Genomic DNA, 15,148 nt, shown 5'->3' with positions numbered 1-15,148 from the left:
CAGATTTGTAGTCTTGCATAGCTAATTTCTAACAAATTCCTTTGTTCTCCTGAAAACTCCCACCTCCCTGAAGACTTCAGACCCACTGTGTTCATCCTTCTATCAATAACACACACAAAAATATATTTTTTTTTTAAAATCCTGCACAGCCTTCCAAAGATTACTAACAGCTGATTGTCGTGTCGCCTGAGACCCGTTTAATCAGCGACCGTCTAATCGCACCTTATTGGACACGGCTCACCGTCTGAATAAAGGGATGAAGAGCGAGCTGTGACGACCTTCTTAACGTGGACTCGATCTGAGACGTGCGACGCGGTCTAAGACGTGTGTCGCGCGCAGTGAGTCAGGCTCACAGAGCTGCCTCTAGGAAACAGACCAGCGAGTCAATTCAAAGGAGTTGAGGTGAAAGGATGCAGGGAGCTCAGAATCTGTGACTGAGACAGTTTTACGATTGTGTTGTGTGATGAAGGTCAATTAGTGTACTGTTGTGGGGGTGTTATATTGGTGCTTTATGTCTTCGTGTGACTTTATACTTTATTGAAGGATTTAAGAAAAGTGACTGGATTTTTTTTAAAATGTGTTTTATTATCAGTGCTGTGATTTGCACTAATTTGTATTAGCTTAAAATTAAAAAAAAATAATAAGAAGTTTTTTTTAAACTATCGTATCTGTGTTTGACATTGTGGACAAAAAGAAACTTTACTGGATTTTAATTAAATTACACATTTTTTAAAGAAACTAATTGTTTGAAGCTTGCTTATGTGAATGGCAATTGTTTTAACTTGAAAAACGCTTATTTCCCAGTAGTTGATATTTTAGTTCATGATGAAGTGTGGTTACATTTCAATGGTTTCTAAACCTGACTGAATGTTAGAAGAATTACCATCAATTGTTTAATGTTTCAGCTGTGACTTTTTAACACTTAACCTTTTTAGGGTGCATTCTTTTTATTACTGATATCTTTTTTAATTTTTATTGTGTATTTATAGTGTCAATATGCAATTATGTAAATGTATACCATACATTCTTTTTAAAATATAATATTATTTATATGTATTTCAATAATTAATGGACAATAACAGGTTAGAATTCTTCATGGCTTTTATATTCCAAAGTATTGTATCATGAATTTGTTATTTAAGAAAAATCATTATTAATATGTAAAATTGTCTAAAAAGTGATCACGAAGTTTTGCTTTTTTAATGAATGATAATCAAAAACAGTCAATTTTTAAAAACCTTACTTTTAAATGATTTGTGACATCACTATTAACATAAACTGTGATTGGTTATGGTGTAACACGTGGACACTCAGTAAACATCACCTATATTAGTAATAACATTCTGATGAATGAAACATCTGTTTTCACTGACGAGTTTGTCACACAAATCCACAGCTGCTACAACGTGAAATATTGATAAACGAGAAGACGTGATCCAATGGATTCCTACTGAACAGCCTGGTAAGATGGATTAACAGACAGACAGACAGACAGCATTTGTGACTGTCACATGTATGGATTAGTTGAAAAAGACTTCCTTATTGTATCCAGTGTTGGAATTTCAAGACTAGTTTGCTGACATTTTTTACTACATTCAAACTTTAAACAACAGAATGTACATTTGTGTGAACGTGAAAACATACTCATTCTGAATAGGTTATTTGTACTGACAAAATTGTTAGCTAAAAACTTTGTATATTGAACAGTTAAAAAAACTTTAATTTTTTGTTTAATTACTGTGCTTTTTTCTAGGTAACATTATATGTTACAGGTCAGTTTGTGTATGGAAATTCTCTTTGATAGTTTGATATAGCCAATTAATTCAACTCACCTGCTACGTGTTTATTGGTTACTTCAATTATTAACCATGTTGTGATGATAGAACAGACAGGGAAAGCTCAACAGGACTGGCTTGCAAACACCGACTGTTTGTGATGGACAGCGTAATCATACAGAGTATACATATATATGTCAAGTATATCTGTGACATATGTATATCAAGATATGCTTTATATAAACTTTGATACACAGGTATTATTAATGGAATCACAAGCTTCTACATGGTATGGTTAAGAACTGGAGCAGACATTGACAGATGGTGTGGTATTCAAATTAGCTGGATGTAAAAAAACAAAAAACCAGCAACAAAACATTTCTGTGTTTTTGTGGATTTCTTTGAGTGATATTGGTGATTTGCTGGCAATGACAGACACACTGTCGGACGGATGAAGATGAACAGACCAATCAGAAGATGGCATTTGGATTCAGGTGGCTGATTATAATGGTGACATGTCTTCTTCTCAGAGGTAAATATTTATAAATGGCGTTTCTCATATAACGTGTAAACTAGACCTGTAATGCTTGGTTGGTCATTAGTTCCCTACCGGTCCAACTGGAGAGGACTGTCGGTTTCATCCCCATCCTTCTGTCTGTCTGTCTGTCTGTCTGTCTGTCTGTCTGTCTGTCTGTCCACCTGTTTCACATATAGTTTTTCAGAAAATATTTGTTCGCAATGCCTCAAGATATTGAGCTGAAATTTTGTGGATACATGTGGCTTTATTATATACTGCTACAGATCAAGTTTGACTTTCATGGCGATTTGAGGTGATTTGTCCTTAACCACAACACCACTGAGGCCGGTATCATCCCACAGACATGATGCTCGTTTAACCATTGTCTGAAATAGCCATGACAGAATTCATTGTACATTGGATGGGAAAAAACAAGGGATCACATCAACACTTAGAGAAAAGTGTGACTGCAACCACATCAGTCCTTGAAATGAAAATGTATGTTCTTTGTTCCAGCTCTAAAAATAAATAAAGATTAAAAATATGGCTTGTTCCCCCACTAGAGGTCTGCACCTCTCCAGTAGAGATTGTGCCCTCCCCCTACTCCAAGTATTGTTCCCATGGGCTGCCTCATCTATAATGAAATGAACTGTTACTGCCATTCAAATTATATTACTGACCATCAATCCCACAGTGCGGGACATAGCCCAGTGGTAAAGCGCTCGCTTGATGCACGGTTGGTTTGAAATTGATCCCCGTCGGTGGGCTCATTGGGCTATTTTTCTTTCCAGCTAGTACACCACGACTAGTAAATCAAAAACTGTGGTATGTGTTATCCTGTCTGTGGGATGGTGCATATAAAAGATCCCTTGCTACATTAGGACACATTGTTTCAATCCCACATTACATGTACATCTTTGTACTATATACAAACATTACAACACTAATAGTAACTGAAATTTGGTCTGCAATACTTGATACCAAGTGTTTACCCTTATGTTTTTTTCTTTACCATATTATTGTATGGCCAGACTTGTTTAAAAAAAACTTGTAATATGAGGTGCTGGACATAGCCTAGTGGTGAAACGCTCGCTTGATGCGCAGCCGGCTACCCTGTCTGTGGGATGGTGCATATAAAAGATCCCTTGCTGCTAATTAGAAAGAGTAGCCCATTGTGTGACGACAGCGGGTTTCCTCTCATTATCTGTGTGGTCCTTAACAATATGTCTGAAGCCATATAACTGTAAATAAAATGTGTTAAGTGTGACATTAAATAAAATATTCCTTCTTCTTCTGTAATATAAATAAAACTAAAGCAAATATGTTAGAGAAAATACTGATGTTTAGAGTTAGTAATACAAAACATATAATTTAAATAAGAAAAGAAACCATACTGGTGAAACTACTGATTTATGAATAAATGCTGTAACAGCTGTTAGTGTATGACAGACTGGAGGTAACAGTTATTCCAGTACAGAATATACATGTGCATGTATTAGGTTTGTGAAATAATTAATTACCTACACTATCGATAACCATTGTGCCTAACAATATATTCAGCTCATTTCACAGCCGTTGTGCTTTCCAAGAGAAAAATAACAAAGCAAAACAACAGCATAAAACCAGTTGTTTATACTAAATATATAAGACAGTGCGTCAAATTTAATAAAGGTATTATTCCTTACCTTGGTGTAACTTTCCTAAACAGTAGGGGTGGGACGTAGCCCAGTGGTATAGTGTTTGCTTGATGCACAGTCGGTCTAGGATCGATCCCCATCGGTGGCCTCATTGGGCTATTTCTCGTTCCATTCAGTGCTCCACAACTGGTGTAACAAAGACCATGGTATGTATGATTCTGTCTGTGGGATGGTGCATATAAAAGATCCCTTGCTGCTAATCGAAAAGAGTAGCCCATGAAGTGGTGACAGTGGGTTTCTCCCTCAATATCTGTATGGTCCTTAACCATATGTCTGAAATAAAATGTGTTGAGTGCATCGTTAAATAAAAAATTTCCTTCTTTACCTTAGTGTAACTTTCCTAAACAGTAGGAATATTTAATAATTTGTAATAAATGCAAGTGTTTAGTTGTTTACAGTAAATGTGAGATGATTATCTTTTGTAAATTCAGCACCTGTGCTTGCAGTTAATTTATAATTTAAACAGGCTATGTCACAAATTAATCAGTCCGGTCTGGTCAGAGGGTTTTATGTGCACATTCAGAACAAGCTGTTGTAGTGCACGGCTGTCATGGGTGCAGATGCCGGCCTTGGCTGGATCATGTCCAGGACAGAAAAAGGGTTGGGGTGGGTGGGAGAGAGAACAGTCCTCACTGGCAGGTGCAAGAGAGCACAAGCAGCCCGACCGGGGTCGGTAGCGGGTGGGGTCGGTAGTGGGTGGGGTGGGGGTGGGGTTTGGTAGGATTAAGCCAAAGAGAGAGATTGCCCACTTTTAATGAAGGAATTTGGGTGCTTTTTGAACGGCCTGCCGAAAAATAAAGGGGAATTAATCAGTTTCAATCAGTCTCAATTTAACTTGTATCTTACAGAGCAATCAGTTTTGGTTATGCTTATTACAGTGGATAGTATGGCTGTGGAATCTGGGTTATCATCGTGGTGCAGCTAATGTGACGAGATCAATATATAATGCCAAAAATATGACATGTTGTTCTCACCAATGGGTGTGTATAAAGAATAACTAGTTAATAACATGACATAAGAATAAAACATTTTATGAAGCTTGCTGAACAGAAGTTACTGGTTAGCCTGAACAAGATTTAGGTGATGACCTATGTCATTAACTAGTTATTATCTTTATCCTGTAATCCATAAAAAATTGGTCAAAAAATTATTATTACTGTTTACTGTGAGATAGAAATTTTCTTTTTGGCTGTCTGCTCTTAAATTAAGCGGCAAAAATGTTATTAATTTATTTTTATTTGGATTTTATATTATTATTAATTTCAAATTGCGCAAACAAAATACTTAAATTCCCCTATTGTATTTTGGTTTAAACCTCAAAATTGTCCCATACATTTTTTGTCCTGAAGCCGGCCCCTGGCCTCCAGAGACGGACCCCGGGATAGACATGCTTGAAACCTCTGTGGTATAGGAGCATGTTAAAAGATTAAAGTCAAATCAAGTGAGATAGAATAGCCATGTGTGTATCATATTATTGGTATTGTTCAAATAAGTCGACATACAGTTGGAAAGATGGTTTATGAAAATAAGTTTAATAACCTGCTTAATTTTTTTGTGGGGAGGGGCGAGACGTGGCCCAGTGGTAAAGTGCTTGCTCGGTGTGGGATCGATCCCTGTCAGTGGGCCCATTGGGCTATTTTTCATTCCAGCCAGTGCACCACAACTGGTATATAAAAGATCCCTTGCTGCTAATCGAAAAGAGTAGCCCATGAAGTGGCGACAGCAGGTTTCCTCTCTCAATATCTGTGTGGTCTTTAACCATATGTCTGACGCCATATAACCATAAATACAATGTGTTGAGTGCATTGTTAAATAAAACATTTCTTTTTTTTTTTTTGTGGGGAGTATATTTGTTGTTTTCAGGGATTGTTTTTGTTTGGGATCAGCCCAAGATTATGTGAGTTCTCAGACACAGTCTGACAGGAATTGTTCTTATCTTTGACAGGATCTTTATTAATTTGCTTTCTGTTCAAAATGCTGTGTGGGATATAATACAGGTGTAACATGCTCACCTGAGATGCAATGTGTTGTTGTCTTGATCGCAGGAATATTACACAATTGATATCTCTTTAAAAAAAAAAAGGAGGGTGAGACATAGCCCGCTGGTAAAGTACTCTCTTAATGCATGGTCAGTCTGGGATTAATTCCTGTTGGTGGACCCATTCGGCTATTTTTCATTCCAGCCAGTGCATAACAACTTGTATATAAAAGGCCATGGTATGTGCTATTCTGTTTGTGGGCTGGTATACATAAAAATTGCTATTATTATGGAAAAATGTATCGGATTTCGTCTCTAAGACTATATGTCAAAATTACCAAATGTTTGACAGCCAATAGTTGATGATTAGTAGATCAATGTGCTCTAGTGGTATCATTAAAAAAACCCACCTTAATTTGTTAAAAAGAAGATTTTAATTGTTAATGAATTAATTTATTTTCATTTTATTTAAACCATCAGCATAGAGATTTTTTTACAAATAGAGGAATGTGTCTAAGTTTTTCTGCCATGATGAGATTTTTTATTTATTTTTTTCTAGTGAGGTTGTCCAGGTGTGTTTTGTTGGAGTGTTTAATCCAGGGTGGGGTGGGGTTATGAAGTCTGTCAATATACCTTTAGCAGCATGCATTTGGCAAAACCTTGAGCAATACTCTACAACCAATTGTTTCCCCTGTTTTGCACAATAAAGAAATGTCACTGTGATAAAACCTGAATGACTCATGAACTTTGTGTGGTTTGCCAATCCAGCTGGCATTTCGTTACAAGAAAAAACAAATCTTGAATAATTGAAAATCTTTTTCTTTTTTTTCAAAATGAGTCATTTTTCAATAAACTCCATGCAGACAAAATGTCTCCTTGACAGAAATAATTAACGGCTTCTAAGGAACTAATTAGAAACTTTTTGCATTCGATAATTTCTTCACACCTCGAAGGCTCCGGAATAATTCCACAGAAACACAAGCACCTTGGTGTCTGTGTTCAAATCACAAAGACGAGGGCTTTAAAAGCATTCCGAGGACGAAAAAAAAATCCAAATTGTTTTAGTGCTGATAATTTTTTGGCACCAGTCTATTAGAGAGAAAGAATTTCTGTGCAGACACAGACACCATTTAACATGGTTAAACGAGGCATCTTGGAGACAGAATGCCAAAAGAACAAAGACAGATGTCGGATAATTTCATTGCATTGTGACGGTCTCGGCACAGACAGATGGGTTAATAACTGTTGTGTTGGAGACCCTGATCTCGCAAGACGTCGCGGCGGAAAAAGCTTTGTTCTTTGATGTGACATCTTCAGGAAATCGACCTGTCACTCGCAGTGTTTGTTTGATTGCGCAATGTGATTCATGTGCAGCACATCAAAGTTGGTATTTTCAGCCAGGGTTTCCAATTTACATTTTAAATCTGTAAAAACAAATCTCGATTGGTCATGGGGGTTTTATGAGAGACAAAAAAAAATCTTGATTGGTTTCAACTTGTGCATCAGTTTGATTTAGACCAGTGATTACATCACATTTTGTTTTAAAATAAATTTACATTTCTTTCTAAATCCATAAAAATTAATCTTGATTTTTCTTGGGGTTATGTGCAGGTTAAAAAAGATCTTGATTGGATGTAACCTGTGCATCAATTTGATGTAAGACATAAATTGCATTATACATGTATGTTTATTTCATTCTGGTTGAAATTTTATTTTAAATGAAAAAATTGTTATTGATTTTTATTAAACTATAATAGACTATTATTTAGGTTTTCGGGCAGAAAATAATTTGAGGGTTTGTAATAAAACAAATCATAAGAGCTCTTACTATAGTCCGTCCCACAGTGAACACATTTTGTCATATACTATGGTATGGAATTTACTACAAGTTATTTATTTCTGAGCCAATTGATTTGTAAATTGAACACAAAAATAGTCTTTCTTTTTTTGTTATTTCCAAAACACTTTTACTTTTCTTCTTATGTCAAACCAAAGTGAAATTCTTTACAAAATACATGTACATTTTTATACAATGATGGGATGGATATAGGTGGTTATGAGCTTGAAATCTGTTGAAATTGAAACTGCATTTCATGTACTTTGAGAAATTTCAAACAGAAGTTCTCTATTATAATCTGCTAAAATATTTTTTAAATGTAGTTCTTAATTTCCAAGATTTTAAGGTCAGAATTTGTGTCCAGGACAGGCATGCTAAAAATATCTTGTTTTGTAGTAACATGTTAAATGTTACCGTTAGTTAAACTTCGGTCATGTCATCCATGCAGTTTAAGACAAATAGCTACTGAATGTATATCCTTGTTATCCTATATTAGCTACTTTGAGGTATTAATGACACCACTAGAGCACATTGATTCATCAATCATTGGCTATTCAATGTCAAGCATTTGGTAATTTTTGATTAGTTAAAATAGTACAGTAAGTCATTTAAAAAATTATTATTAATTGTTTGGGTTACAGTAAACAAAATTGTTTTAAAATTCACAAAAGCATAGCACGGGGGGAGGGGGTGGGGGGAAGAACAGATGGATCCCAAGCCCCTGTGAGTATCACATTTATTTATTAATGGCTTTATGAAGTTCTTCACACCGTTGTGATTGATGGAAGGCAGAACATATCAATATTTCCACCACCTTTTCACCATGTCAGAGGCCATTAAGAGATTCTCTGCAGATCACGATAATTTGTTAGGATAATATCATCATCATCTTGATCAAACTGTCAGTCAATGTCGATGGATGTGTCACTCACTAAGGGTCAACACCTACTATACAACTCATTTAATTAGTTTCTGTCTTGGTACCAAGTTTATAGGCTCATTAAAAGTGACAGACCCTATTTTTAAACACTATAACATATCTTGTACTGTTAGAGCCATTTTTTTAATAATCAAACATTACTTGAATTTTATTGTTTAGATTATTCCTTTTCATACATTTGAATTTTAAATGTTTCTGGTTATCCTGGGTTTTCTAATACATGTACCAAAAAATATATATATATATTTTTTTTTAAATGCATATATTTCTGAAACGTAACACTTATGGAAATGAGCTTTAGTCTATTTATAACGGTAGTTCCCAATTTCAACATAACAGACACATGTATCACTCTATTGTAATTTTATCCTGGAAATGTTTTACAGGTTTGTAGATTAACCAAACTCAGTGTCCATTCTCACAGGTTGAAACTAGGGTCTGTGACTTTAAACTTTCCCCCTTTTCCTACCACAATTATTTTTTAATATGAAAGGGTCTTCTATAATAACATTCTCACAAACAGAACAGTATGTCATCTGCTATGGACTTTTAATCATTTGTTGATCATTAGTTGCAGGACTCTCACTGGAACAAATTTTGGTTTATCTAATTTTCTGATATGTAGAGTATTTCCTTGAAAATTAATTTGTTTTGGTTAATTTAAGGAAACTTTTATCAGCCAAAGACTAAATGTTGTAGCCACTTTATATAAAAATTAGTAATTGACTAATTTGGCAATGGACAGGTTGAGCCCTGAGTTGAAACAGGAAAGCCCCCACTGAGTGGGATTGACCCTACAACCCACTGCACCTCAAGTAGTGAAGACTATAACCACTAAGATAAATACAGAGCTGGAGATACAGACACGAGGCAGTGTGTGTTCACTACATACAATGAGAGAGAACTCCCTGTGGAGCTTGTCTTGTGCTTGAAGTGACATGTCTTCAGATCCAAGGCTCATTGTCTGCAGACCCACAAGCCTTAATGGTCGTCATTTGTGTTATTATAATCCGACCATGTCCACAAAGTGTTAAAACCAGCCTTCAGCAAATAATAAACATTATACTTGTTAGGCCATTTCCCAAACATCAAAGGACGCTATTTCCTGTCCAGGCTTGTAGCATAATATGGCCAATCATCTTCTGTAGAATCTCTACCCAGGCCAGTTTGAATCTCTCCTGTTAATGACCAATTGGGATTCGACTTAATTAACTGTGATTTGCGGCCATTAGCAGTGGTCTGCAAGCCAGAGTTCACCTTGGAGGACCTCCTTGGGTCATGCTATTGGATATTTTTCATTAACGTGACACTGATGGTGAATTCTCTAAATCCATTTGCACATGGGGGAAATGTGCTCATTTATTAGCATGTTTTCTAGTAGTAGATCTTCAGATAAGAAATTAGATTCCTGCTTATATAGGGCTGATGGTATAATTTATTTTCAGGCTTATATTCAATTAAGTTTCAAAGATGCTCTCATTGGCATGCAATACCAATGTCTGGGCTGCCCATGCAGTATGAACCATTTGATAGGAGCCTACATGATAGTACATCCATTAAAGGTTAAGTTAAAGTTAAAATTTGTTTTGTTTAAACCTTTAATAATGTCCATCTTTTACAGACACACACTCCAAGTTTATACTTGTCTGTTCAAGACAGAGCTTAGTTGCTTGTTCAAAACAGAAATTCACAGATTACCTTGGTAGAAAAAAAAAGAAGCTAATAGATGACTCCCACCCACACACACACACACACACGTGCACACACAGACACACACACACACACGTGCACACACACACACACACACACACACACGTGCACACACACACATGCACACACACACACACACGTGCACACACAGACACACACACACACACGTGCACACACACACACACACACACACACGTGCACACACACACATGCACACACACACACACACGTGCACACACAGACACACACACACACACGTGCACACACACACACACACACACACACACGTGCACACACACACATGCACACACACACACACACGTGCACACACAGACACACACACACACACTCCCTCTTTACTAGCTACTTCTAACAATTAACAACAAAGTCTCTTCCACATATACCATAGCACAGACATTAATTTTGATATTTCAGTAGTGGAAATTAGGTAATGTTTATTCCTTCTTAAGATATTTTATCAGTGAAGAGTGTAAAGAATTACTTTGAAGATGACAATTAAATGGGGCATTTTTTTCCTTCTTATATTAACAGCCATGCATCTGCAACCTGCAGCGTATAACTATCTTCTTATTTGTGTTATATTGATTTCTACCAAAGCCAGCTTCTGACAGGATGGATGTCTGACAGTGATTGGAGGGCTTAGTGGTATTATTCATAAGTTTGGTACTTTACCATACCTGTAGAATGAAAAACTCTTTATGTCATTTCATCTGGCTTAGATATGGATCCCAGCACATTCTGTAATTAGCAACTTTAAAATATAAGATACTCTATATTAAACCCTGTTATGGGCAGAACTCTGGTGAAGTCAAAGTTTGTGCACATGACAGCCATGCTTTAACAGTTTTCTGATGGAAGCATGCAAAAAATGTCCCATAGTTATACCATATTAAACACCACAATAGACCAGTTATCAATTAGCATGTTATACATATAGTAAACTTTAATCAACCTTAATCAATTATTTAAGCACCACAAAAAAATTTAGTTAGCAATTTCCAAACTTAAAGTTCAGTTCATATTTTATTATTTGGTTAACAATAATTTAATAATAATACATTTTATTTCAGACCAGTGATCCATAGATCATGCATATTTAAACATCAGATGCAAAACTAATTACATAATATACAGTAGCTTGTGCCAGTGATTTACACATTCAGACTTGACCTACACACCTGTACACCACAGGGGCCTAATTCACAAAGGTCTCTTAGGCTCTGCCAGACAACAAAGCATCCTCTTTGCAAGTCTTTTAGCATTGCACTGCGAGATCGCAAAGTTGCGAGAGTTTAGTGAATTAGGCCCCAGGTGGGCAAGTAGGTTGTTTGAGGTTGCTTTGATTCTGCTCTTCAGTGAATATGCTGTTGAGCAATGTAAAGAGCCAAAGTTTTTTATGCAATGACTAACAAACATCGTGCTGGCACTGTATGGTCATTGTTATCCAATCATCCATTGGTATGCATTTAATTTAAACTATGCTATTGTTCATTACTTAACCATTTGCCGAAGTGTTGTTATAAAGAATATCTATAATCTTTTTCCGAATTTGAGGATGTGTTCCAGAACTGTGGGGCAGGTCCTCCTCCACCCCCCACCCCTCAATCTCATCCTCAAATGTCTACAAATCACAGAAATTTCATGGAGTTTAATAATTTGTATTCTGTGCACATCCCATTGTAAGTGGAGAATAAATGCCTCACATTACTTTGTCGGATTGCTAAGACTGATGGCCGATCGACAGGTCCGATTTGTCTTGACCGCAGTCTGACTTGACTTAAACAACCTTTCAATCTACAGACCCAGGCAGTGCTTTTCTTTATCACATCAATTCTAATTAACTCCACCAATCAATGGATGCTGGGGTTAGTGTCATAGTGAGGTGAGGCTCGTTTTGCAGTGCTTTATTGAGACGATGTTAAATGATGCATAAACATGAAATATAGGTTTTCGGTAATGTGGATGGATAAAAGTATTAAAAGATTTAAATAAGTAAAATTATTACATACCTATTCAGTCTTACTATAGTGATAAAGGCCTTTTAAAACCATATAATAAATTTATCCTGTATCACACATATGTGCAATCTGGACTGGAACTTTTAAATGTGGAATTCCCTTTTTCTTTTTACTGCAGTTAGTGCCTTTTATTTACTTACGTCATGTATGATTTACAAATGACGTCATATCGTATTTGAAACATTATACAAGGCTGCTGCAGAGTATAATTCTTAACGTTAAATGAATCCATGAAAGGAGTTTTGATCATAGATTTAACAAAGTGTTGTTATGACATTAAATTAAAAACAGTTTTTGTAACATAAAAGAAGGTATGTAATAAATACAGAACTTCACATACGTTTTTTTCGCTTCTTATTTATTGCACTCATTTATTTTGTGAAAGAACATATCACTTGACTGCTACGCAGTCTCGTGGTATATATTCTTGCACAAAATAAACTCGTACAATAAATAGGAAGCAAAAACAACGTATGTGAAATTCTGTATATTTAATGCATAAGACTTTTACAGAATTCTTATGTAATATATGTGTGTTGTGTTTAAACTTTTAATCCTTTTCCATCTCCATCCCCATTGTGCAAAAAAGAAAAAAAGAAAAAAAAGAAAAGAAAAAAAGAACCAAAGAAATTGTCAAAATATTGATTACTTCAATGTTTTAAAACATTACTCCATACTGTTTTTAAGAACTGATTAATGTCATTTATAATGAATCCCTTTTGGAAACTTTAGACAGCAATTGAAAGTTTTTCTATTCACTAAGGTTCTAGCCATTGCCCATCTGCTATTACTTCATTAATACATGTTAAAGAAAAACATTCTGTTAAATACATAGTTATATGCATGTAGGATAAAACAGAACTGTATAGAATTTAATTTATAATCCATTTAATTGTAAGTATTACAATTTGATACATTAATCTCAGGATTTCTCAGTTGTTCAAACAGTTTAACTAATTTAGATTCATAACAGAGCATATTGATTTCTCTCTGGAAAGAAACATCTGGTGTGAAAATCTTCACTAAAGTTCATGACATCAAGGTTCACACGTGAAAATGCCATAGTTTTGAATTCAGGGCCATACTTAGCCTAAAATAATTGGTGACGAAGCAGAGACAGTAAAACTTAATATTGCCATAGTAATATACAGTCTTCTCCATCAAAACAAAAAAACTTAAAGTTTGTTTTCTTTAATGAAACCACTAGAGCACATTGATTTATTCATCATCGGCTAATATTGGATGTCATACATTTGGTAATTCTGATTTATTATCTTACAGGAAATCCGCTACATTTTTTCATTAGCAGCAAGGGATCTTTTATATGCACTTTCCCACAGACAGGACATCACATACCATGCCCTTTGATATACTAATCATGGGACACTGGTTGGGATGGGGAACAAGCAATCAGAGAATGGGTCCACTAAAGGGGTTCCTTGATTTATTAATCATCCACTACTGGCTAATAGCAAGGGGTCTTTTGTATGCACCATCCCACAGACAGGACATCACATACCACAGCCGTTGATATACCAGTCATGGGACACTGGTTGGGATGGGGAACAAGCAATCAGAGAATGGGTCCACTAAAGGGGTTCATTGATTTATTAATCATCGACTACTGGATGTCAAAGTCTTAGAGAGGAAACCCACATTATTAGCAAGGGATCTTTTGTATGCACCATCCCACAGACAGGATAGCACATACCACAGCCATTGATATACCAGTCATGGTGCACTAGCTGGAACGGGAAATAGCCCAATGGGTCCAACAACAGGGATCGATCCCAGACCGACTGCACATTAAATGAGCGCTTTACCATTGGGCTAACCAAAAATATAAATGTTATAAAACTAAATTAATCACTTGTTTCTTGTTACTGTTGCTTTATGAGGGTACAACCTCCTTGAATCTCACACGGTATAGCCGTGGAACCTAATAATGTAATTTTGTCTCACCTAAAATACAATGTCTCCTAAAAAGTATGCACCAAATACATAAGATATAAAATTATTCTAATTGACAGAATTTTCATTTAAACATATACTGTATAACAATCGTTGAAAAAGTGAACACTAAATAAAAAAAATTTGTTTAAATATAAGTTTTAAAAACTTACAAAACATTTAATGTTTAAAATATGGATTGAAAAATATGCATAAAATATTTGAAACATTTGTTACTTTTTCAAAAAACATTTACCTATTTATTCTACTTTATTCAGAAAATTTGTTTATGGTTTTTAACATATGCACTGTTTGTCTTGAACTATGGTTGATGCCTAACATATCTTTTAAATTTATCACTGCAGACAGATGTTTCATATTTTTTATCCATTCATATTTTTGACATGTCGTTTTAAGCACAGTTGACAAATATTGTCATGAGACCAATAGATTACAAGAGCTTTTATGGTGTGCAGTTTAATATGGCATTACAAGCACTTGGTGAATCATTATTATTTTCAAATGGTAGCAGTTTATACGAACCATGGTCTGTGTTTTCATCATCACTCTATCTGCAATCTTAAACACCCATTGCTTTTGCCTAGAGATTCCTAATAATGTTTCTAATTCCTAATGACATTATTGGATTACAGCACACACTGGTGGTAAAATGGGTCCTTAGGGAGTTGACTGTGAAATTACCAT

General features: G+C 35.5%; 1 protein-coding gene across 2 annotated transcripts in view; it reads left to right on the top strand.

Annotated features, from left to right (window-relative positions):
* The first annotated feature begins 1,493 nt into the window (after positions 1-1,493).
* LOC121384157 (protein crumbs homolog 1-like) overlaps positions 1,494-15,148 on the top strand; it is a 56,015-nt gene continuing 42,360 nt past the window's right edge. The window contains exon 1 of one of the 2 annotated variants that reach the window (XR_005959353.1): positions 1,494-2,307. Coding sequence is in view for 1 of the 2 variants with exons in the window: in XM_041514413.1 (XP_041370347.1) it covers positions 2,253-2,307 (55 nt within the window). In the remaining variant the exon portion in view is untranslated. The remainder of the gene's footprint in view (positions 2,308-15,148) is intronic. The other variant, XM_041514413.1, reaches the window with a different exon arrangement.

Source organism: Gigantopelta aegis, chromosome 10, assembly GCF_016097555.1.
Source record: "Gigantopelta aegis isolate Gae_Host chromosome 10, Gae_host_genome, whole genome shotgun sequence".
NCBI classification, from domain to species: Eukaryota; Metazoa; Mollusca; class Gastropoda; order Neomphalida; family Peltospiridae; genus Gigantopelta; species Gigantopelta aegis.
The sequence above is the reverse complement of the archived record's forward strand: the minus strand, read 5'-3'. Positions and strand labels throughout refer to the sequence as shown.